The sequence below is a fragment of the Monodelphis domestica genome, chromosome 3 (genome assembly GCF_027887165.1).
Source record: "Monodelphis domestica isolate mMonDom1 chromosome 3, mMonDom1.pri, whole genome shotgun sequence".
NCBI classification, from domain to species: Eukaryota; Metazoa; Chordata; class Mammalia; order Didelphimorphia; family Didelphidae; genus Monodelphis; species Monodelphis domestica.
Window position 1 is genome coordinate 278,887,349 of NC_077229.1, and position 25,860 is coordinate 278,913,208.

Genomic DNA, 25,860 nt, shown 5'->3' on the forward strand with positions numbered 1-25,860 from the left:
CTGAATTAATGTAGTTTTCATTTAAAAAGTAAAATGAAAACATTTGGAACTCGATGACATTTTTGGAATTGCCAGCACTTTCTTCAGCATTTATCAGTATACAGATAACCTTTATTCATAACTTTAAAAAAAATTCCAATGAACAATCTGTCCGTCCAGTGATATAAAATACATGATTGTGTGTTGTAGCTGGATGAGACTTGTCTGGGTGAGAAGACGGTGGATTTGTTCTTAGGTGACAACAAATATTCTGCCATCAGTCTGCAGAGTTCTGTTAGAATACAGTAGGTGCTTAATAAATGTAAACTGAGGATGGTTGTTCAAGTCCTTCCAAGCCCAGCCCTTGTTTGTCTGATGTCATAAGTAGCTGCATGAGGAAGATGGACAAAATCCCAGCAATTTTACTATCTTGCTGACCAACTGTGAGGGGAGAACTAAAAAACACAGACCTATGTTCATGTATTTCCATCAGATAAGAGAGAATTAGTGACAATGTTGAAAACGGATTTATAATGATGAAAGCAAAGTAATTTTGTGGTCAGATTGCCTCTGTGCCCTTGAGAGTGTGAGGAGAACTGCTAAATGTTACTTTTGGTTTCTGATCCCAGAGATGTTTTTATTACTGGTGTTCCCAGGTGTTGACTTAAAATTTTTAAATGAGGAAAAATTTCAGGATGGAAATAGCACATTCCCTCCGGGACTCCTTTGAAGCAGAAAGACATTATAAGTTATCTGTCAATCTTAGCAGCATTTAAGGTGTGTGGATAAAATGGCAGAAAGGAAATGAAGGCTCTAACTCCAAAATGATTAATTAAAAACAACAGCATGTGGAAAGGGAGACATAGGACCTTAGTTCAAATCTCACCTCTCATTTTATAGCCTGGGGGATGTCAGGTAAGTCTCTGGGCCTCCGTTTCTTTGTCTGTAAAATAAGGGAGTTAGGCTGGATGTCTCTTCTAGCTCCAGATGACTAGTTATGATCTAGGGTTTCTCAATCTTTTTACCTTCATAGCCATGGCCATAAAATGATTTTCTTCTGAAATGTAGACTGGTGTGCTCTATTTCTCAGGTGGTCTGGGCAGGGATGAAAAGGAAGCTGGAAGGGTTTGTGTGCTTACCAATGATGTAGCATTAGGGGAGCACTATTCAAAAGTAGCTGCTAATAATGCCCTTATCTCATCGTTCCAGCCACTGGGAAACATCCTTAAGTTGGCACGATGGCCACTTGTTTCTTGGGCCACCTTTTGATACACAATATAGTCAGTTAAAAGAAATTCGTCATTTGAACCCAGCCTCTCATCCAGTCTTGTGGGTTTAATGGAGACCCTGATTATTTTAAACAGCGTTTATTGTATTTAATACATTATAAAATTTGAAAAATTGTAGGAAAGCAGCAGATTCAAACCAGAGCAAACTCTAACAAGTAATAATTCTGGCCCCTTTGCAAAACTGTCAGTTTAAAAACAACGTGATGTTCACATTGGTGAGGCAGACGAAAAAGGTGAGACTCTGTACAAGCTGTGTTTTAATTTTCAGTCTAACAACTTTCAAATGCGATGTGCTCATGAAGTCCTGAACTGTTCCCTCTTCAAGAGAGGCCTCCAAAACTCCATCTGCAAAAGAACTCAATTCAAGGTGTAAAAAAGAAAAAGAAAGAAAAAAGAAAAGAAAGAAAAGAAAGAGAGAGAAAGAGAGAAAATGGATGGCTGTTTGGCAATGGAAAACGTAAGGAGATTGTGTCCTCACTGGTCATGGCTTGTTTATTGATAAGCAGGCCTCATGAAGGCCTAGGACACTTAATGGCCATCACAGCACCAACTTCAGCTACCACATCATCATCATCATCATTATTATTATTATTTTTTGCATTTCCTACCTTTTGACATATATAATATATTTATATATTTTTTACACCTTGAGGTTATTATTACTATTCCAATTGTTCCCATATGAATACAGGTATGGTCTCTATTTGATATAAATGTGTCTTTATTCGATTTTCATTCCAGGACTTGGTTTGGTGTCCCAACTGCACATGAATGTCCCTTTTCCTTTTCTTTCTTTCTTCCTTTCTTCCTTTTCTTTCTTTCTTTCTTTCTTTCTTTCTTTTTTTTTGCATAAGAAACATGTCCATTCAGTCCAGAGGCTCCTGCTTTATTCGAATGACAGAGGGTGCACGAGATGTCCGTCTGAGTTCTCGCCTCAGTACGTATTCACTGAATTGGGAAGAGTCTACCCCTCCTCCACAGGAGCCCACAATTTCGAAGCCTCTTTGCTGCAGCCTCTCAAGTACCTGGAAAAGACAAAGGAAGACATTCAGGTGGGGAGGCAAATGGGCCATTGGTCACTAAGAGAGAGAAGAAAAGGGACAGATAGACAGTTCAGTGGACAGAGAGCCAGGAATGGAGACGAAGGGTCATCAGTTCAAATCTGGCTCACACATTTCCAAGCTGTGTGACCCTAGGGTGTCATTGTTTAAATGACTTTTAAAAACTGACTGTTTGCCTTGCCTTTGCCTTTCTGTTTTGGAGTTCTTACTAAGAAAGTAAGGGTTTAAAAAAAAAAAAAGCACCATATCTAGCTGGCCCCAGATGGTGCTCCACATCCTATCCAGTCACCCACCAGGGCCTACCCATACCATCTGCCATCCACCATGTCCTCTCTTACTCTAAGGATGGCCATCAAACCAATACTAACATCGCTACTGGGAAGAGTATGACAATGGGGACTGCCCTGTAGCTCTCTCAATCCCCAGTGATTCCACAAGACCAGTCCCCATAAGTGCAACTTTCTCCTTTAGAATACAAGCTTCTTGAGTGTAGAAATTGTCTCACTTTTGCATCTGCGTCCCCATGTTTATCATTTGGCCTGGCATATAGAAGACATCTTATTCTTAATCATTAATATCAAAAAAGTTTTATTAACTGTTTTGTTTTATATTACAAACATTTCCAGATAACCCCTAGCTCCATGAGGTTGTTTATAACAAAGCAAAGCAATTAAACAAATCCAACAATACGATGAATTCATCTGAGAGTGCATGGAAATTCCCTATCTGTAGGCCCCCTTCCTCACTTTCTATTTTAAATTGTTTTTAAAAAATCTATAAAATCTATTTCCTCCTCTTCTCACGCACGTACTCCATTATAAAAAAGAGAAAACAAAAACAAATTCCTCGTAACACGTATACAGTTACACAGAACAAATTCCTTCAGTAGCTGGATACAAATACTTGTCTCATTGTCATTTCTCTAGAATCACGGATGGTCATTGTATTGATCACATTTCTTATAGTTTTCAGAATTGTTCCTCTGAACAATGCTGTTGTTGTAGAAATTATTCTCCTTGTTCTGCTCACTTCATTCCTTATCAATTTGTAAAGTATTTAAAATTGCTCATTTTCATATGAATATTGATATTATAGTATAAATTGTTCTTCTGATTCTGCTTATTTCACCATGCATCAGTCTGTAAGTCTTTCTATGTCTGTTCAAGGTTATCTATTTCCTCATTTCTTATAACACAATAATATTCCATCACATTAATATGACATACTTTATTCTGCCACTAATCAAATGATTAGTGCTTTTATTTATTAGGCCTTTAGTTTTCAGTTTTTTGTCACCAAAGTCTTTATAAATATTTTTGTACATCTAAGATCTTATTTCTTTTGGGAATAGGGCTAGTGCTGATATAGCCAGGTCAACATGCATATATTGTATGATTCCAAGTTGCTTTCCAGAATGGTTGTATCCATTTACAGATCCACCAACAATGTATCAATATGCCTATTTCCTCACATTCCCTCTAACATTTATCATTTTCTTTTTTTTTTGTCTTGTCAATCTGATGAATATGAAGGTAGAAGAACTGTTTCCATTTGCATTTTTCTAAGCAATAATGATTTCAAATGTTTTTTTTTCTACAACTGCCTCTTCATATCCTTAAACCAGTTAGGAAGTGGCTCTTCCTATTATAAATTTTAAAAATCAGATCTCTGTCAAGAAATTTGCTGTGAAAATATTTTTTCCTCAGTTGTTTCCCTAATCTTAGCTTTATTAGATCTGTTTTTGCAAAACCTTTAAAATTTTATATAATCAAAATTAACCATTTTATCTTCTGTGATCCTGTTTATCACTTTTTTGGTCATAAGTTTTTCTTCTCTTCATAGATTTGATATATACTTTAAAAAATATTCTCTAATTTGCTTAGGATATGCCTTTTTATATCTAGGTTATGTGTCCATTTGGAGTTTATCTTAGTATAAGGTATGAGGTAGTGGTCCAAATCTAATTCCTTCCATACTGCTGCCCATTTCCCCCAATAGTTTTTATCAAATTTGTTGTTCAGTTGTTTTAGTCATGTCTGACTCTTTATGACCCCATTTGGGGTTTTCTTGGCAAAGATGCTGTAATGGTTTACCATTTCCTTCCCCAGCTCATTTTACAGATGAGGAAACTAAGGCAAACTGGGTTAAGTGACTTGCCATGGTCATATAGCTATTAAGTATCTTGAGTCCATTTTGAATTCTGGAAGCTGTATCTTCCTAACTCCAGGCCCAGCACTCTAGCCACCACATTAACTAGCTGGAGTTTTTGTATTTATCAAATACTAGGATACTAGATGTTTGCTGATGTGTGTGGTCTGTTTCAGTAATTGATATATCTATTTTTCAACCAGTATATATTTGTTTTGAAAATTTCAGCTTTGTAGTAAATTTAGAGATTTGGCACTGCTATGCCACTTTCATTTCTACTTTTTTTCATCATCATTTTTGAGATTCTAATCTTTTTTGGCTTCCAGCTACATTTTTAAAATTATTTTTTTCTAGTTCTAAAGTAATTCTTTAGAAGTAGAGTGTGGCATTGAACAAATAATTTAGGTAGGTTCATTTTTATTAACTCCAACCCATGAGCATTTGATGGGCATATTTAGGTCTGTATTTATGTAAACACTGGTTTGCAGTTGTATTTATATAATATTTATGCCAATCTTGGTAGGTAGATTCCTAATTATTTTAAACACTCTAAATCATTTAAAATAAGATTTCTCTTTCTACCTCTTCCCATTGGGTTTTACTGTTATTATATAGAAATCCTAGTGATGTTGGTGGATATGTTTTATATTCTGCAATTCTGCTAAAGTTACAAATTAATTCAATTAATTTCTAATTGACTCTAAGGTGTGGAAAGGAAACAATATTAGAGTTTGTGGGGGAAGGGGCCAACTGGAAGTGGCAGTTGGGTCTTGTGACTAGCACTTCCTTCCTGCCAGGTGGGACTGGTTTCCTGGTGTTGGGGGGAGAAAGGAGTTTGTTCAGCCCAGTCTGGATTGGCATGCTCTTCTTGGTTCAGCCGGAAGACACAGGCTTCTGAAGGTCAGATTTGTTCTTGTTTGCTTTCTGTGTACTGCTAAGATTCTGAATTAGACAAAGCGAGGACTGATATACAGTAGACGGGAGTGGGACAAACCCTCCGCCAGCCTCTGGGGCCTGGCCTCAACTCTGAAGCTGAGGAAATAACTCCAATTCCAACTGGTTATTAAACTTTATATTATTTGAATTCGCAGTCAGATAAGTGGATTATCTTTTCTGGACATAGAGGGAGCTGAACTTCAGTTCAGTCATTCCAGGACAAACAGTCATTATCGGACCCCTGCTGTTTCCTCTCAGCAGGGGGCATCTCCCTCCCTTGTCTCACCAAGCAGTGTTCCCTCTCTCTCCCTTCTTTCCTCCATACCCCCATACAAACCTCTCATTATCCCCCATTTTTCCAATCCTTTCCTTTCCCAATAAATATTACAAAGGTCATCTGCAAAAGTGACAAATTTGTTTCCACTTTTTTAATAGCCAGTATAAATTGTTGTTCATTTTCAAAGATGACCAATGACATCACATGGTGATGTCTTGAGTGTGGATTGGATTTAAATGAGGCAAAGTTGCATAAAGTTGTCAGCTGCACTGTCTTCCAGAATCATCCAAGTCCAGCAGTAAGACAAAAGTCCTGATAACTGGTGATGGTCCAGGACACAGCGAATAATACTGGCATCTTTGATGTCTGACCAAGCTCTAAAAACTCAACAGCACCTGCTTCAGCTGCCTTCAAGGCTAGTGGAACAAATTGTTGTCATTCATTCATTCCACTAGGAAAGTCTTCACCTGCTTGGGGTAGACACCCTCTTAACTCACCAACAGGTTTGTGGCTCACTGATTACCCTCAACCTAGTTTCACCTGTCTGTCAAGACGGTTTTGCTGGGGGGTGTGGCAACTCTGCATGCAACTGCTTCTTGGACACCAAAGGTGGATGAGTAGCCCTGAAAAGAACTTAGCAAGAAGAGGATAGCAGAGTAGAGTAAAAGGGCTTGTTAAACCCTCATGGCCGAGGTGCTAGTTCTCCTTGAACACCTAAAAACACTGTCAATAGAAATAATGACCAAGGATATCTTTGTTTCACTCCAATTTTTTTGGAAGGTATTCTAATTTATCTCCATGATATACGATAGCTCTTGGTTTTAGATTTATACTATCTACCTTTTGAAGAAAAGGTCCATTTATTCCTGTTTTCTATTGTTTTTTAAAAATAGGGTATTTTGCCAGAAGTTTTAACTTCATCTATATATAACCACATGATTTTTGTTGATTTTGCTATTAACATGGCTAATTAAGCATATAGATTTCTAATATTAAATCAACCTTGTATTCCTGGCATAAATTCAACATGGTTATAGTTACATGCTGTTTTATAGCCTCTTTGCTAATATTTAATTTGAACTTCTTGCATCAATGTTCATTAGGATATTGGTCTATAGTTTTCTTTTTTAGTTTTGACTTTCCCTGGTTTATATGTCAAGATCATATTTGTGTCACAGAAAGAATTTGGTAAGATCCTTCCTTCTGTTATTTTCCCCAAACATTTTATATAATTTTGGAATTAAAATTTTTTGAATGTCTGATAGAATTCACTTGTGAATCAATCTGGTCTTGAAATTTTTCTTCTTTCCAACTTCATTGTTCAGTTTCTTCCTTTGAAATTCAATTGTTTAAGTTATTTATTTCTTGTGTTATTTTAGGTATCTTATATTTTGGTATATATCAACTTATTTCATTTAAGTTATTAGGCTTATTGGCATATACTTGGGAAAAATAGTTTCTAATAATATCCTTTCTTTTTCACTTATGAATCTCCTTTTCAGTTTGGATGCTGGTAAAAATTTGCTAATGCTTTATTTTTTAAAAGTGACATTTCTCTTGGGGCAGCTGGGTAGCTCAGTGGATTGAGAACCAGGGAGGTCCTAGGTTCAAATCCGACCTCAGCCACTTCCTAGCTGTGTGACCCTGGGCAAGTCACTTGACCCCCATTGCCTAGCCCTTACCACTCTTCTGCCTTGGAGTCAATACACAGTATTGACTCCAAGACAGAAGGTAAGGGTTTAAAAAAAAAAGTGACATTTCTCATCTACATAAACTGAAGTATTTATTCCTGCCCAACTTTTACTTGCCACATGTGGCAAACAAAATATTTGGTGATCTGAATAAGAATGCTAGTCTTTATGTATGGTTAATCTAGTGGAGAGAACATGATTTTCTATGACATGCTAAAAATAAAAATTAAATCTTTTGGTTAGGTGATTCCTTTTAGGAAGTGACTAGAAAAGAAGCAGCCAATTTAAATTATCAGCTAAAACTAGAGCACTCTGGGAAAGGTAAACTGGTTTGAAGGCAGCAAAGACTTCCAAGCACAAAGTATATATATGTATGCAGGAATAAGCCAGCAATAATCTAAGTAATGACAATACAGTTTATTAAATGTCTCAGCTCATCCCCCTTGCAAGCTTTATGTTTTCTATTTCCCTTTTGCATGTTTAATTTAAAATTTATATATTATAAAATTAAAATTAAATTTTAAGTTAATTTAATTTCTATATTTTTGTTTTCTATACTATTTTTCTTACTATTGTTCAAGGTTCCTAATCATGAGATAAGATCTCACATCTGAATTTATATGATTTATGTACTTTCAAAATTGTATGCATTGCCTTGGAAGTGGGAACCTTGAAGAGTAGAGACAGCAAAGGTTGTAGCATGTTACCAACAATGACTTGCATGTAAGGTGTGACATAAAAGGTATCATTAAATTTGGGTGTGATTGGAAATGGAGTGGGCCAATTATGAAGCATGAGTAGGGGACACTACAAGGGCAGCTTGAGAAATCCATTGGTACCCACAAGTTAGAAAAAGAATCCGAATCGGGCCTTCAACTCATGGAGTAGATCTTCTATGTTGGTTTTATTGGAGAGATGGGAACTGGACTGAGGCAGGCTATAGAAGCCATGGACAGGCTGTAATCAGCACTGGTGGATCATGGGACTATCAATGTCATTCTTTGCATCTACTTTCTCCCTTTCCATGTGTGTATAATAAAATCTTTGTACACACATATACACACACACATATGTATACATATATTTATGTATGCATATATAAGTATCTAAGTTAGTAGTCAGGCATATATGAATGTTACTAATCTATGGTATTTAAAATCAAACAAATAAAGTTATCTCAAATCTTCGAGTTCAAAATAAAATATCAAGTATTGGTTAACCAGTACACATCTGGTATTTTTAAACATAGGAGAATGTTGGTTCTTCTAAAATTTGTTACACAATGAGCAGAAAACTGAGCAAAAGACCTCCAATTCTCTGTCAGTATTCTTTAGAATAATTCAATGACTTTTGAATCACCATAAGGGCTATTACAACATTTAGTGTCAATGCAGTGAAAAGTGTGCTCCTAGTTACATTTCTCCATTTACCATTGCTCATGAAGCATGACCCACCAACCTGAGAAACAGTTTAAGGTAAAACCTGAGAGTGAATATTGATATTAAAAATTAGAACTGCAAAGCGGGCAAATGACCACTTGATTTATTTCTAAAAAATAGAATAGAGAGAGATTGCTATCAAGAAGTTTTTATCAAAATACCCCCTCAAGGCTCTAATTCTATTAGTAAATTCAAAATTTATGCTTATATCAATTTGCTTAGTCTGAAGAAATAAACTTCTGAGTATTTATTTTATTGCCATTTATTAAATGAGAAATTCAAAGAGTGAACTTTGAAGTCTTTATATGCATATGGTGAAATCTTGAAATTTATATGGTGACTTATAGAACCCTTTTCTCCTAGTAACTCAGGCTGCAAGTGTTATTGTCCCCATTTTACAGATGAGGACACAAAGGATCTGGTGCTAGGACTCAATCACCTGGCTTGTGACAACAAGCCTTGTGTTTTTTCTACTACGCTGAGCTGCCTTTTAACATCTGAGGATAAATATAATCTGTTCAGATGTTTGGTGTCTAATGAAGAGAAAGAACAGCTCTCTCTAAGGAGAAGAACTCAGCATGGACAGGAATGTAATCTCTCTATGAGAGACATGATCTGATCTGGTTAACTAAAAGGGCTTCTGCCAAAAGAGTTTCTTTGATATTATTTGGAAAACAGATACACAGGCCCAGAAAGGTTTTGGTCTTTCAGCCTGACAGCCTCAATGTCTTCTGCAGAACCAGGTGAACAGAATTGTGACTGAGATGATCCCCAAACTTGATAAACTGAAAAAACTGTGCCATGAATTAGAATGTTATAAGATTACTCTGCCTTCAAGTTAAGCCTAATAGTTTGTTTCCTAACCTCAATTGCTTAAAAGTCACCCCAATTCTAACAGTGCCCCCAATTCTTGCTGCCAATGAACAATGTTTGTTTGACTTACATTTCCACAATACGAGTTTTGGCTTGCCAGGAAGGTCCCTTTTCCTTCTGACACTTTTTGGGAGGTAAAGTAGGAAGAGCTTTGCGGCTCATAGCTGTGCCCTAGAGTGTCAACCCAGGAGAAAATCTCCACTTTTTCTGATCCAACTGGAATGATCTGGTAAACCTGCCATGCAACTGGATTTAAGCCACTGACTCACTGGGCTGGGAATGGAGCCAAAGGTTCAGGAGGGAATGATGGACCTGTAGGGTCTTGGGCACACAGGGCTGGTTCCATTTCTCCCTTAGGGGAAGGAGGGGAGAAGGGAGGGAAAGCAGAGAAGCTTCAGAGGCTCAGGGAGGAGCAGGTACCTACTCTTGGGTGGTGTCCGCCCTGTGCAAAGATTTTTCTGAAGGGCCATTTTTTGCCCTGGGAAGGACCTGCTTCTGAATATTCAGATTCTGCCACCTTTGTGGGTCACTATGCTATGGGAAGACAGCTAGGTGGTGCAGTGGATAGATTGCCAGCCCTGGAGACAGGAAAGCTCCCCACCCCAAGTTCAAATCCAGCTTCAGATACTTAGGAGCTGTGTGACTCAGGCAAGTCACTTAACCTTGTTTGCCACCTCAGTTTCCTCATCTGTAAAATGAACTGGAAAAGGAAATGGCAACATTTTAGAATCTTTGTCAAGAAAACTCCAAATGGGGTCATAAAGAGTTAGACATGACTGAAATGACTGAATGACAACAACTTCACAGTGCCAAGGGGTTAAGGAATTCTGAGGGAGGCTGTCTTGCCTAAATATTTTGCATAATTAATCCTGAACAAAAGATGAATCATTTATTTCTTTTAATTCAACTTTTATAAGTGATTTTGCCCTTGAATACAAGCATGTTGGCATAGCTGGGCTTGATATAGCATTAGTCTCCAACTCAGAAAACATGTTCTGCCTTTATTACTGATTATGTAAGCTTGGATACATTATTTAACCTCTTTTTTGTGACCTAGTTTCTTTCTGTAAAAGGGTGATAACAGATACCTTATAGAGATAAAGACATATATAAATTTGGGGGGATCTTTGGAGGAGTAACACTATCTAATTTCAGACAACATTTATTGAATACCTCCTATGTACAAAAGAATAATAGTAGGCACAGGGGATACAAATTTGAAACCAGCCAACCAATACCAGTGCTTGTCCTCAAGAATCTTGTGATCTGATAAGCTTTAAAAGAACACAGTCAAATATTATAGCTTTCTTAATACTTGACATGCACCGTACCTGAACTGAGTTGAGGTGACAGTATCCATTCAGTGGAAATCTGATGACATGCGTTGAGTCGTGATTCCAACCTGCATTGACCGAATTACACATCACATCTCCAATTTCTGGGAACACTTCTTCTATCAAAGATTTATCACCACTGAGTGTAATTCTCTCTCCGAGGTCTGGGGCAACTCGTACCACTAAGCACTCACAAGGTCTAGAAAAGCGACCATTTTCCCGATCCTGTTTCCATCTTTCCATCTCCAGTAACATAGGTTGAAGCTGAAAGTACTTTGCCTCTTCATATAACAAAGTGTAGTCCTGGGAAAGAAGAAAAGGGTTTGGGGAAGAGAGAGTTCATTGTGCTAAAGTGTCATAAACAGTATAGCAAACTTAAAGCATGAGAAAATGCCTACCTGGGTATAAAAAAATCATTTTTGACCTTTGCCATTGTGCATTTTGTTAACTGGATCTTTTAATGAAATCACTGACATTTTTCTCTCTTCAAGTTTGTAAAGCCTAAAATAATTCATGCAATTTGGAGTTAGCCTGCATAAAGTCTGTGCTGCATAATGAAAGGGTCAACGCCTTTGGGATAGTTTATAGTCTGCATAATGACAAACACAAGGTAGGAAAACCTGTTTTAGCATGTAAAGGATTTAGAAAAGAGATTTTACAGATATAGATGTGTATTCTGCTTTAAGAGAACCTAGGGAGCCCCAAGTTAGAATGTGCAAAACTGATATAATTGGGATGACTTTTCAGCTTAAGTAATAAGCCCTCTAATGCCTTTAAAATTTTATTAAATTGACCGGAATGTGATTTATGTTCAAAGTTTGGAGAAAAACCTATTGTGGAAAGTGAGGAACACCTGTAGGAAGAGATCTCCTTTGCCATTCTTAATGAGCTTCACAGAAAACCTGTGCTTTCTGCCAACATAGTGGTGGTGTGGCAAAATAATGAGATCACTGAACTGACAGGTCAGAACAACATCAGATCTCTTCGCCTATCTAGGCACACAAGGCAGGCAAACATGTCCAGGGTTGGTGAGGAGGGTGGTGGAAGAGGAAGGAATTCTCAAGTGTTTCGGAAAAGGAAGCCATTTTTTTTTTGCACAATTGTGTCTCTTAAAAAAAATTTGGTATTTATTCCAAAAGTTCTTCCAGCAAATAGGTATTAATTAAAGATGAACACCCAAGGAGAGAGGGCCTATAGAGACAGAAAAAAGGAATGGAGAGGAAGTAGAAACAAGGTCAATATTGTGTTTGATGGTAGCTATAGCCACAATCATTATGGGGTGGGAGATGAGAGATAGCTTGCCCAGGCATGTTTGTGGTGAAAGTTTCCATCTTCTGGCACAGTCATTCCACAGTCCAACGCAATGGGCTGATGCTGCCAGGTGAGTTTGATTGAAATCTTTTTGGCCCAAGTATCCATCCTCAGAAAGGTCTTTGTTATTTGGCATAGTAATGCTGGAGTATATGGAGGGGAGGATGGAGAGGAGTGAACTGTTTTTATTTTATTTTCATTTTGCCCTTCATCTGAGTGGATCAGAAGCAGAATTACCTCAGGGCTTTAAGATGTAATGCTTCCAATGACCTCCTTCTTTTTTAGCAGTTTACTCATACAATTTTACATGATTATAATTCATAAAATAAGAGTTGCACAAAATGAGAAGCTTTCACCAAGTAAAAGGCAAGGGAAGGTATCAATCTCATAAAAGACATGAATGGTAGTAATAACTTTTACTTCTTCTCTTGCCTCCTCTTGCCCAATCATTTCCTAGCTTTTATTTTTAATTTATTTAAAATTTTAATTCTAATAACCTTTCCCCAAATGACATGGCTTGGAGGCTCTTCACCAACCTGGCTGCCTTGTTTCTGGGCTGATTCAATTATCAATGTTCCTTTTGAAATATCGCCCCCACAAAATTATTTCTAACAGTATATGCTGTGGTAGCAAAGACATGGAAGCAAAATGGAGGCTGATTATTTGGTGGATGGATGAACAAACTGTGGTATGTAAATGCAATGGTATATTGTTGCACTCCAGTTAATAACGAAAATAAAGATTTCAGAAATGAATTAATGAATGCATGAATTTAAAAAAGTATTAAGTAAATGTCTACTTTGTTCAAAGCTCTGTGCTAAATGCTGAGGATACAGAGAGAAAAGTAAGGTGATTGCTGCTTCCCAACTCACTTCTAAAAGGAGTGCCAACACATGGAGGTCTGAGCTACAAATCAGATGACTGAAAGTGCTGCTCCGCCCTTGCTCTTGGGCTGACTTGCCATTCATAAGATTTGTATCAACATATGCTGAGCAAACAGAACCAAGAAATCACTTTGCACAATGACCACAAAAATGTAAAAGGAGCATTAAAAGATACTGGAACTCTGATCAATGCAATGACCTAACTTGCTTGCTGCAGATTGATGGTGCCAACAAGGCATGTGTTATCAGATGTGGCCAATGTGTGTTTTGGTTTTGCTTCATTGGAAGTGAAAGTGATAGTAAACAAAAAACTATCAATAAAATGTTAAAAAAAATAGCCCTCAGATATGAATGAGATACTGGCCTACAAGGGCGAAGCAATAAGTAGAATCCCAATTCAGGTTCTTAGAGACAGAGCATTCATCATCTCTTCAAGTATCTTCATGAACTTTCTGGAGCCTGGGATTCCCTATGTCTGTGTTGGAGCCTATGGCACATGTGCCAGATGGAGCTGCTCCCCTCTTCCTCTCTACATTCCTTCCTCTCTGAGGACATTTTTCTCATCACTCACCCACCTCTGCCCAGCAGCCCAATGGGAGCACTTCCTCCCTCCCCTGTCTGGGGTAAGGGGGTGGCTTGCATGTGGCATGAGGGTTGCAGTTTGGGCTCTCAGTCTCTAAAAGGTTCAACATCACTGCCCTGTGTTAAAGGCGCATTCTCTGTTTCTGACAAAAGTAAAATATGACTTCAATAAACTTTATTCCTTTATTAGAAAAGACTACAGGTATCAAAAGGATTTAAAAATGATAAGCCACAATAAGGTGAAGACACGTTTCTGCTCATTTTTCCTATTTCCGAGTGATTTAATTTCATGGTAATTTAATGGCATGGGACACTTGGATGCTAGTCCTTTGAAAAAGTCATGTTTAGGAGGCAGGTAGCTTTGTGGATAAAGTGCCAGGTCTGAAGACAGGAGGTCTTGGGTTCAAATCTTGCCTCAGATACCTCCTAACCGTGTGACTCTGGGCATATTACTTAACCCCCATTGCCTAGTCTTTACCACTCAATACACAGTTCTGATTCTAAGATGGAGTATAAGGGTTAAAAAAAAATCACATTTTTCTTAGAATATTAGAGAGGGAAGGAACCTTGGAAGTTTATTGAGCCCCGTCTCATGCAATATCTATTATCCCTAATAGGTGTTCATTCAGCCTCTGAACGAACCTGAACATTTTTAGGGATGGGAAGCTTATTACTTACTTCTAAATTAAATTCAACAAACATTTAATAACCTATGCAATGATACACTTAAAGTATAAGAGTATGGGGGGGGGGAGGAGATGACACTGTGCCTGGGTAGCTAGAAAGACAGATAAAATATAATTCCTGTTTTCAAGCTAATGGAGTACCAGAGATATGTGCACCATCCCTCCCCTTCCAGATATGTAAAACACACATATATGTACGACCAGGAAAAAATGGAATGTGATAAATACCTAAAGATGATAGGAGAATTTAGAGGCAGAGAAACAAAGAAGACCATTTCATTTCTGGACAGACTGAATGGCTAACAATTCTCTCTCAATTTAGACCAAAGTCCTTTTAACTTTCATCCACTATTCCTAGTTTTGCCTTCTGTAGTTCACTCCTGTATTGTTCAGTCCCGTCTGACTCTTCATGACCTCATATGGGATTTTTTTGGCCAAGATCCTAGAATGGTTTGCCATTTATTTCCTCCTCCAGTCATTTTACAGATAAGGAAATTGAGGCGAACAGGGTTAAGTGACTTGCCTGGGGTCACCCAGCTAGTAGGCATCTGAGGCTGGATTTGAAGTTGGTTCTTCCAGACTCCAGACCTGGAGCTCTATCCAATACAGCACCTAGCTGCCTCAAGGTGAAACGGTTTCAGTTTCTTCAGCCATTCCTCACAGAATCTTGTTTTAAGACTTGTCACTCTCCTTCCGCATGTACTCTAGTTTGCCAGTGTCCCTCTTGAAGTGTGTCACTAAGAAGAAGTGAAAGTAGTGTTCCAGATGAGGTGCATGTGGTTTGATTGGTACAGAGAATGATGAAAGTATTATCTCCCTTGATCTTGACATCATATTTTTTATTAATTGAACCTAAGATTGTATTAGCATTTTTTGGCAGCCACATCATACTGTTGACTCATATTGAAATTGCAGCCCATGTATGCCCTTGAGTCTTTTTCACATTGATGTCAAGCCAGGTTGCTCCCCATTTTGTACTGGTAGAGTTGGTTTTTCAAACTCAAGTGCAAGACATTACATCCATCTTATTTTCATTTCCTCTAGTTAGTTTCACCCCTATATTTCAAGCCTGTCAACATCATTTTGATCCTGTCATCTGATGCATTAGCTATCCCTCCTAGCTTTGTGCCATCTGCAAATCTGATGACAGGATGCCCTCTGAGTCTTCAGCCAAGCCACTGAGAGAAGTGTTGAATAGGACAGGGCCAATTACAGGGCCCTCTGACATGCCACTAGACTTTCCTCCAGGGGAAAATCAATCTACTAATCAACTCTCTATGGATACAGTTGTTCAATCAACTATGAATAGATGCCATCATCATACTGTTCATATTTCTCCATTGTGTTCACAAGATAAAATGGGAATTTTTGTAGAATGCCTCCAAAGATCCAGATATATTATGTCTACTGAATTTTCTTAAGGGCAGATAGGTGGCACAGTAGCTAAAGCAATCAGACCCAGAGTCGGGATGATTTGAGTTCAAATCCTGCCTCAGACACCTACTAGCTATACAACCTTTGGCAAGTGATCTTAACCCTTATTTGCCTCAGTTCCTCGTCTGTAAAATGGGGACACAATGGAGACAAAAATGGCAGACTACTCCAGTATTTTTGCCAAGAAAACTCCATGGATGTAGAGTCAGATATGACTGAACTACAGCAACAAATATACATTTCCCTATGGAACAGACTAATAATCTCATAAGAAACCCAAATGAGAACCTATTGAAACAGAAGTATTTATAATTACTCTATTTATAATAACAAAAGATCCTGAATAACTAACACATCCAATAGTTAGAGAATAGATGAATAAATGATATTAATGACATAGCATGATTCTAGCAAGGTGCAGCTAATCTTGGAATCAAGAAACCCTAGATTTAGGTCCTGCCTCTGAAGTGTACCATACTACCTGGCTATGTAATCCTGGAAAAGTAGGTGCCCCCATTCCATTATCTGAGACTGTGGCTATGGAACAGTTGTGAATTTGCTTTTGTAGATGAAGTTTCCTTGCAAGGATTTGCCTAAAGCAATGAAATAACAGATGCCATCCCTAAAAAATGACATCTTAAAATATCACAGTGCCATAAATGATAATAAATACAGAAATACAAATATGGAGAAAAGTACATGTGGATAATGTGATATGAAATCAGCAAAACCAGAATGGAATAAACATTGCTCATGTCGCTATATTACGACTGATTGTGTACACTAATGGTCTTTGTTCACCTTCTAGTAATATCAATTTTACAAGATAAGTTCAGGGTATCTCTGATTTTCAGCCTTCCATATATATTCTATGTATCTTGTATATGTCTAGTTTTGTTTTTTTTTAAAAAAAAACCTTTTGCCTTGGAATTCATACTAAGTATCAAGGCAGAAGAGTGGCATGGGTAAGTGGCAAATGGAGTTAAATGACTTGCTCAGGGTATAGCTAGGAAGTATCTGAGGTCAGATTTGAACCCTAGTCCTCCTGACTCCAGTCCTGGTTCTCCATCGCTGAGCCACATAGCTGCCCCTATGCCTAGCTCTTTACATATTGTTTTCACTATTAGAATGGAGATATCTTGAAAGCAGAGGCTCTTTTTGCTTCTTTGTAGCCCTGACCATCAGCCCCAGCACACAGAAATACCATTGACTAGAGTACACATGATTTTGTCATTGTAGGACATTCCTCTGCTGATGAATGTGGCAAGTCACTTGTACCCCAGGAAAGTCTGGGAGTTTTCTGAAGTTCAGAGAGGTTAAGGTGCTAATAAGAATCTGAGATGGGATCTGAATCCTGACTTTGGGTGTAATACTCTAGCCATTAGGTCATCTCTCTTCTCTCACTATAACTACATAAGAAGGAAGAAAGAAAGAAGGAAAACATGGTCAAAGTGGCAGTTTGGGGAGGAGGAATGGAAAAGAAAAGAAAAATCATATTGGTTGGGTATTTGTAAATTTATTTGGTTCTGCTTTTTTAAAGGCTAAGATTCTTCGTTTTTTCCCTTTGAGATGTATATTTTTGTTTGTTTTTAAATGAAAGGTTAGTAGATCTAGGAAAAATCTGTTTGTAGGCAATGGGGAAAGGAGTGGTTAGATATGTGAGTTCTAAATTTTCTTTTTTTTTTCTTAAACCTTTACCTGAAGTCAGTCTTAGAATCAATATCATGTATTGGTTCTAAGGCAGAAGAGTGGCAAGGGTCAGGCAATGGGGGTCAAGTGACTCTCCCAGAGTTACACAGCTAGGAAGTATCCCTCCACCTGCCCACTACATTTTCAATATGAAAATAGAATCAAAATAGGATTTGAATAATTCTGAGTTTTGTTCCCCCTGTTATTCGGTGACATTATCTTAGCTATCCTAAACAATGGGCTTCTCTCTCTTCCTCCTTTATTTACCTGCGAGGAAAAGTGTAAAAACAAAACCCCTTTTTTGACTGTGACACTTAGGAAGCCTTAACTATCTTTAGGCATAAGGTCTGCTCCCATCATTATCATAGGCTGCTGGTGGTCCTATTTTGTGTTATATCCTTGGTAATTGTAACTCAAACCATCTTCTGAACACATTCTCTTCACATTAGAGTCTGTTAGAGATTTTCCCTGTCTATCTCCACCTTGGTTTCTTTAGATGCCTGCCCTACTTCTTCCTCCTGAAAATCATCTGTAATTATATTATTAGAATTTTGTTTTTAGAGTTTTTCTTTACTGAATCATATTTTTTTGGTCATGAGATCATACTTATTGTGCCTTTGGAATTTCGGAAATATGCTTCCACAGAATCTTGGGTACATATTTGATTGTAAACTTTAAGAGGGCATGGCTACTTCTTCCCAAAGCTTTGGCTACTATCACATCACAGACAAGTTCTTTTTCCTTTCTGATTAAAATTAAATCCAATTAAACAGTCCCCCTTCTTGTTTCTCTTATGTTCTGAGAAGTGAGATTGTCCATGAAGTTAAGTGAATATTTGATAGCCTGACTTAGCAGGATGAGATTTCTTTTTAGATGTTTGCATGGATAATCAGAGAGCCCTCTGTCATCTTCACCCTAGAAATTTACTATTCCCTTGAACTTTTCACACTGGAAGAGGACTTTGTCCTTGTGGCCCTTTCCATTAATTGTGTGCTTCCAACTCCCAGAATCTCCATTAAAATTTTTTTTAATTCAATTTAATTTGATTTTCAGTTCTAAATTCTTTCCCTCATCTGTTCCTATGCAGAGAAAGCAAGGAAAACAAAGACCATTACAAACATGTAGCGTCAAGCTAAACAAATTCTAGCACTAATCATGTCAGGGGAAAAAAAGGGCACATTCAATCCATCACCTCTATCTAGAGGTGGGTAACTTTTTTTTTTTTATCATGAGTTCTTCTTGGTTTCTTGTGCTGATCAGAGTTCATAAGTCTTTTGAAGTTGTCAGTCTTTACAATATCATTGTTGTATAAATTGCAGAACTTCCATTTTAAGGGAAATACCCAGGCCAGCTATGTCTTCATTCTTCTTCAGATTCTACTGCTAGAGAGGTGGTACCTCCAGAAAGCAGGTATCTCCTCCTTGTTTTCCCATTCACCTCCTGCCCTCTCTTTCTAGCCTCTTTTTATGTGTTATCTTCCTTAGAAGACTGTTAGTTCTTTGAGATTCAGGGTAGTCTTTCTTTCTGCTTGTATTTATAGTTCTAGCACTTAGCATAGAACATATATGTTATCATTGCATCTCAGTTCACTTCACAACTCTGTGTAATCCAAAGAACCTTATAATTCTGAAGCAGAGATTCTTAACTTTTTTTTTCCTGTCATGTACCCTTTTGACAGTCTGGTAAAGCCTATGGACACTTTCTCAGAATAATTGTGTGTGAATACATTAAAAAATCCATTGAATTGCAAAAGAAGCCAACTATATAGAAACAAGGTTGTCAAAATGTTCAAAACAAAAAACAATATGGTGCCCAGGTCAAGAATCCCTGGTCTAGAGTATTAATTCCCCAAAAGAGGTTCTTAGTTCTAATATGGTTTGGGTAGGGCTCAGAAAGGTAAAAAAGACCAAGGACTTAGAAAGACCAAGAACCTAAAAAAATGGCTAAAAAAAAAACCTTACATAAAAAAAACACTAAGGAAAAAGGAAAAAAATGTGAAATTTATTCATATTCAAGATATCTCTGCAGAAAAGTTTGGGAATGAATGGTCTCCAAAGATATTTCCAAAGTTTCCAAAGACATTTAATGGTTGAAAAAGGGGACAAATGGCAGTTGCTTAAATAACATCTTTAAAGATGTTATTTAAAGTTATTCAGACTGCTAATTAGGATTCTAGCTTATAGACTTAACAGACATACTTTGCAGATGTAATACATTTACTAAATTATTATAGTATTAGAGACGAGGAAATAAAAGTAAGTAATTAAAAAAACTTCCTTTTTGCCACACCCTAGTATAATATAATCCCTTTACACCCAAAATGACTGGTTCCTTTTGTCACTGTCAGGAGGCAATGAGTGACAAGGAGAAAGTACCTCTTACATTGCTTTGGGAAGGGAAAAAAGAGGGTTTACATTTTTTTCTCTAGACTCAAAGCTATATGGAATATATATCAAATCAATATTCACTTTCCAGGGAATATTACTATTCAATTCTTAGCCACAGCTGTTTAGTGAGTCACACTTTTGTTCATCCTCAAATGATCATTCTAGACACCTTCAACTGCATCATCATACATCACAGTGCTTTAAGGTTTACAGAGCACTTTATATAAGCTATCTCATTTGATCTGGTAATTTCTATTTTACAGTTCAGGAAACTGAGACTGAAAAAGTTTAAGTGACTTGCTCAGGGTCACCCAGCTAGTATAGTATCTAAGGCAAGATTTGAACATAGACTCTAAAGTTTAACACTATTCACTGCACTACCCAGAGCAGTCAGAAGATGCACTTTAATTTAATACCAGTAATACATATATGAGAAGAGTAATTTTAATTTAATTTCAAAGATTAGGTTTTATATTACTTATTTTTTTAAAAACCCAAAGGTTGTAGATAAATACTAAGCCAATTAAAAAAATTTATTTTGCACAAAGAATTAGTGAATAAAGGCCAAAAGGGGCCACGGAATAGGAAGGACCATACATCTCTATGCAGATGCTTTCTTAGTTCTATACTTAACTTCTAGGTTATCTGTTTGGGTTCTAAAAATCTCCAGGGAGAGAGATTCTTTAGGAATTTTGTTCCAGGGCTAAACTACTATCTGCAAGTTCCCCTTAGACAGTATCTAATCTAAATTCTCCTTTGTGATTTAAATTAATTTCTTTTTCAGTTTTTAGTGAAAATGGCAAAAAGCTAGCCTGCACAGTGCAAAAAAGGAACCTTCTGCCTTCTATTCTTTCAGGCCCGGAGTTCCTGTTTACTTATAATTTCCTTGTAGATCCTATTTTATAACCAGAAATCATCTTGTCACTAGATGCAAAGTCTTCCATATCTCTCTTAAGTTTATAAAGTTCTATTTATGGAGTCTGAAGGCAGATCAAGGCATATTTTTTCATTCTGTTTTCTTCATGGGGTCTTTTTTAATGTGTTTCTTCCACAACTTGACCAATATGGGAATGTGTTTTGTATGATAGCACATGTATAACCTATATCAAATTGCTTGCTTTCTCAGAGAGGGGGGAGGGGAGAGAGGCAAGGAGAGAATTTGGAACTTAAAATTTTTGAAAATGAATGCTAAAAATTGTTTTTTAACGTGTTACTGGGAAAACTATTATATACAGAAAGTTGACAGAATTCTAAATGATAATAAAGTCTGTGCACTGAATTTCTATTTATCTAGTCATTTCCCATCTCATTTGTGTACATCCTCTATTCTTTCCTCCTTTCTTCCATATCAGGAGGTGAGACACCCTTCTAGCCAACACCAACGCCTTTCTGTATGTATCTTCTCTCTTCCAGTATCCTGCCCTTTTCACCATCTCTTCCCTCTCCCAAATTTTCAATTTCTCCACATACTTTGCTTCTTTCATGGTTGTCTACAAATATACCCAGATTTCTCCAATTAAAAAAAAAAGTCTCAAGCTATTACTTTAGACCTCTACCCCTTTTCTACAAACACCCAGAGAAAACTCTCAATTCATTGTCTATGTTTTTTTCACATTTCTCTACTCTTTGCAATCTGGCTTCCTCTTTCCCCATTCAACTCAAACTACGTTCCCCCAAATCATCAATGATTTCTCTATGGCCTTTTCACAATACCTGTCTTTTAAAAACCCTCAGTAGTATCTGACTAAGCTTTCTTGTTCCATTTTCTTGGCTCCCTTTGTGGTTCTTCTCCTACCTTTCTGAGAGGTTTCTTCCCAGTCTCCATGGTGGGATCATCATTCCTTTTTTTTTTTAAACCCTAACTGCTGCCTTAAGTATTGGTTCCAAGGCAGAAGAGTGTAAGGGCTAGGCAATAGGGTTAAGTGACTTGCCCAGGGTCACACAGTTAGAAAGTATCTAAGGTCACACTTGAACCCAGGCCCTCCCATCCCTAGGCCTGACTTTCAATCCATTGAGCCACCCAGCTGCTCCAGGATCATCAGTCCTATTTCTTCCCATGTGGAGAGGGATAACCCAGATTGTACGGGGCCTTTTTGCTTTCACTCCGTATTCTTTTTCTTGATCGCTTCATCTCTATGTAGAAAACTCTCAGATCTCTCCCTTTTTCTCTCCTGGGCTCCAGGATTTTATCTTCCACTGCCTACAGGTCTATCTCCCCCCGGATGTCCCACAGGCGTCTCAAACTCTACCTGTCCATAATAGATTCCATTCTTTCCCCTGCCTAACTCCTTCACACTTCCATTTTTTACGGCAAGCACCGTCATTTTTCTTTCCTAGTCGCCCCCGTCACCATCTAGAATAGCTTGATTCCGGAGCTCACCCCTTAGCGAGCCGTGCGCACACTTCCCAAGGCTCGCTGATTTCACGTCCTCAGACTCTTGCTTTGGGGCCCGTCCCTCCCCTCGCGCCACGCCTGCCCCCTTCCTCTCTTCTCTCCGAGCTGCCTCCCAAAGAGGGGCCACATGGCCGGAACTAAAGCTCAGATCCCACCATCTCAGTCTCCAGCTCGGGGGCTTCCGTGGTTTGCCTCTACAATAAAACGCAGACTCTCCCTTTGACATTTAACCCTTACAGTCTGGCCTCGGCCGGTCTTTTCAGTCTGACTCCATTTTAGTCCTCCTCACACACTGCTCTGGTTTGCTTGTTCCCAGGCCCCATCCCCGAGCTCCGCCACACCTGGAATGCTTTCTCCTGGCTACCGTCAAGACTCAACTTGACACCTCCTTTGAGAGACCTTTTCTGACGCCCCCAGGAGCTGAGATCACTTTGTACTGATTTTGTGTCTATTCTGTACTGACTGACCTGTGCACATGCTTCCTGCCCCCGGGAGGGCCGGAACTGCCTCACCGCTGCACTTGTATCTCCAGGGTAAGCCCCGTGGCTGTTACCGAGGAGGGGACTCATATGCTTGTTGACTGACTGATTCACTGGGGCCTCACTGTAGCACGGCTCATGCCGATGGATTGACTATGGTGAAGGAGCTCGCAATAAACTCTTCCGGCATGTCAGTCACTAAATCTGCTGAGATGGGGTCTATGTGTGACCTGTCTTATACCGAATATGCAAAATAGAAAATATGTTGAGGCTCTAATGTGCTTTTTTTTTGTCCTAAATGTGGCGGTTTATATTTAACACAGCTTGGCTTCATTTTTGACAACTTGTGGGAGTACTTCTGAATTCTAATTCAGCTGTCCAAATACAGGACTGATGGCTCTAACTTAGTCATCCTCAAATTTAATGGTTTAATTTAATTCCATCCCCATTTATTAAGCGCGCAGTAGAGAAGTGCAAGGCATTGGGCTGTACTCTGGGGCTGTAAAGTTGAGAAATGAGGCAGGGCCTGCCTGCAAGGGCCCCCGAGACTTCCCTGTCATTCCTGAAGCGCTACAGATGCAGGGTGAGAGGCGGCAAAGCACTGAGCTGATGGGGTGATGGCCCTGGAGGCAGGAAGAGAGATCCTGCTTCCTGGCTGTGCTATCCTGGACAGGTCTCTTTACCGGGGCTTCATACCAAGGGTGCCTATCTCCCCTCTGTGAGGACCAAATGAGAGAGGTACGCCTACGGTGCCTTGCAAACCTTTAAAGCAGCTTGTAAGTGTTGACGACTAGTAGTATTATATATTCTCAGAAGAAATCTGATCCCCAAATACACTGAAAATGGGAAATTCCAAAATGTTCCTGTCAGCACTTCAAAACACATCATACTCTACTGTCTACAATATCTGTAGTTGAACAGAAATCTCACCTTAAAATCATCCGGAATGAGTAGCTTTGACGTTCGTAGGAAATTTAGTATATATCTGAACATCTGTCCGTCTCTGTCAATGAAATAATGCTGTTTGAGACTGTCCAAAACAATTGGCTCCGTGCCATCAAAAAGTCTTCCAATTCTGCGGTGGAAAAGAGTGAATGAACAGAGAGGTCAGAATTACAATCAATATTCCATTCAGCCATCGAGACGGAAAGCCACAGATTTCGATCATTCTAAAAAAAAGGAAGAGGCCGTGTGGGGAAACGTTTAGAGAGCGGGCTGGCCTCGGAGTCAGGAAGACTTCTTGCCTCTGACACACAAAGCGGCTGCACACCCTAGCCAGTCACCTCTCGCGTCCCCAAGCATCCACGTTGTAGGGGAGGGACCGCTCTGCGTTGGAAGAAGGACTTTCCTCATCAAGGAGGAATGACATCGATGGGGATGAATCACAGCCCAAAAGGGAAAAAAAGTTCAGATGATCACAAAACTCCACTTAACACTTAAACAGTTCCAGGACAGAAGCATGCAGTTCTTTATGGGGGAAAAGGCCTAGAAAAAGATAACTGAACGCACTCCAAAGCTTTCTGAAGCAAGCAGATTGGTAGCAAGCTTTCTCTTTGAAGGAAAACATGCTGATATCTTTTGTGGCGAGATGCTATTGCAACAATGGAGAAATGTGGGTCTTAAAACCAGTAGGCCTTGACCACAGAGCCCGACGACGAGCCATCTGACTTATTTGTTTTATTTTTATGGTGAGAAATTAATTTTCATCCAACAAACATGAATAAATACCAATTATGTTTGCTAGACACTAGAGAATGCAAGGATGGCAGATGAGAAAGTCTTTACTCTCAAGGAGTTTACAGTTCCATGGGAGGATACAAGAAGCATTCAAAGAAGTCATAGTGTGAAAGGGGCAGTAAGAGATCCAGGAAAGGGGTTGTAGGAAATCATAAGAAAAAGTACTCAGAAGTAAAAGGTAACAATGAACACATTTAGCTGAGGGGGGGTCAGAAAAGGCTTCATGGAAGAAGATGGAGCAACTAAGCTGGGCCTTTGAAAGAAGAAAAAGATTTTGATCGATGGACAGGAGGGAATGAATTTCTAATAACCCACATAAGTGAAGGGGCTCAGTGAGATTTGTCAACATCCAGTAGCCCAGACTGTTAGCATTTATAGATCTCCTACTAGGTGCCAGACACAGTGGTAAGCACTTTACAAATATTATCACATTTGATCCTTACACCAACCCAAGGGGATAGATGCTATCATTATCTCCATTTTACAGTCAAGAAAATGGAGGCAAATGACTTACTATTACCATAGTTAGGTTTCTGAAGCCAGATTTGAACTCAAGTCTCTGATTCCAAGTTCAGTGCTCTTAATACATTGTGCTCCTCATTGCTTCTCTGAAAACAAACTTATAATTTGAATATGTGTCTGATGAATGTAAGATGAGCACCTCTGTATCCTGTAGGAGAATCTGCCTAAATGAATGATAGTATGGTAATTCACTCTCAAAGTTTTTACAGATTTTTTTTTTAAACCCATACCTTCCGTCTTGGAGTCAATACTGTGTATTGGTTCCAAGGCAGAAGAGTGGTAAGGGCTAGGCAATGGGGGTCAAGTGACTTGCCCAGGGTCACACAGCTGGGAAGTGTCTGAGGCCAGATTTGAACCCAGAACCTCCAGTCTCCAGGCCTGGCTCACAATCCGGAGCCACCCAGCTGCTCCCTTTTTATAGATTTTTAAAAATAGAACCTTAATTTTCAAAATATATCCTTCCTTCCTCCTTCCCTGTCCCTTATAACAAAGAAGAAAAAAATGTAAATTTTAAAATTGGGTAAATTAATCACTATAGTAAAAAAGTCTGACACTATATGCAATGTGGGTGCAATATATGCACTTAGTGTCACTCAGTTTTGCAAAGAAGGAAGGGAAGGGTATTAAAAAAATTAACCCTTACCTTTCATCTTAGAAATCAGTAGTGTACATTGGTTCCAGGACAGAAGAGCAGTAAGGACTAGGCAATGGGAGTTAATGACTTGCC

At 38.5% G+C, this 25,860-nt stretch overlaps 1 protein-coding gene across 4 annotated transcripts in view; it reads right to left on the reverse strand.

Moving 5' to 3' along the window:
• Positions 1-1,330: 1,330 nt before the first annotated feature.
• The window catches only part of KCTD1 (potassium channel tetramerization domain containing 1), a 249,920-nt gene continuing 225,390 nt past the window's right edge, over positions 1,331-25,860 (reverse strand). For 3 of the 4 annotated variants that reach the window (XM_007487578.3, XM_007487579.3, XM_016431646.2), the window contains exons 3-5: positions 23,805-23,949; positions 11,025-11,330; positions 1,331-2,293 (exon numbers count right to left, since the gene is read on the reverse strand). In XM_007487578.3, the coding sequence (XP_007487640.1) occupies positions 2,135-2,293; positions 11,025-11,330; positions 23,805-23,949 (610 nt within the window). In that variant the 3' untranslated portion in view covers positions 1,331-2,134. Of the gene's footprint in view, positions 2,294-11,024; positions 11,331-15,040; positions 15,228-23,804; positions 23,950-25,860 lie in introns of those variants that run through there. The other variant, XM_056823834.1, reaches the window with a different exon arrangement.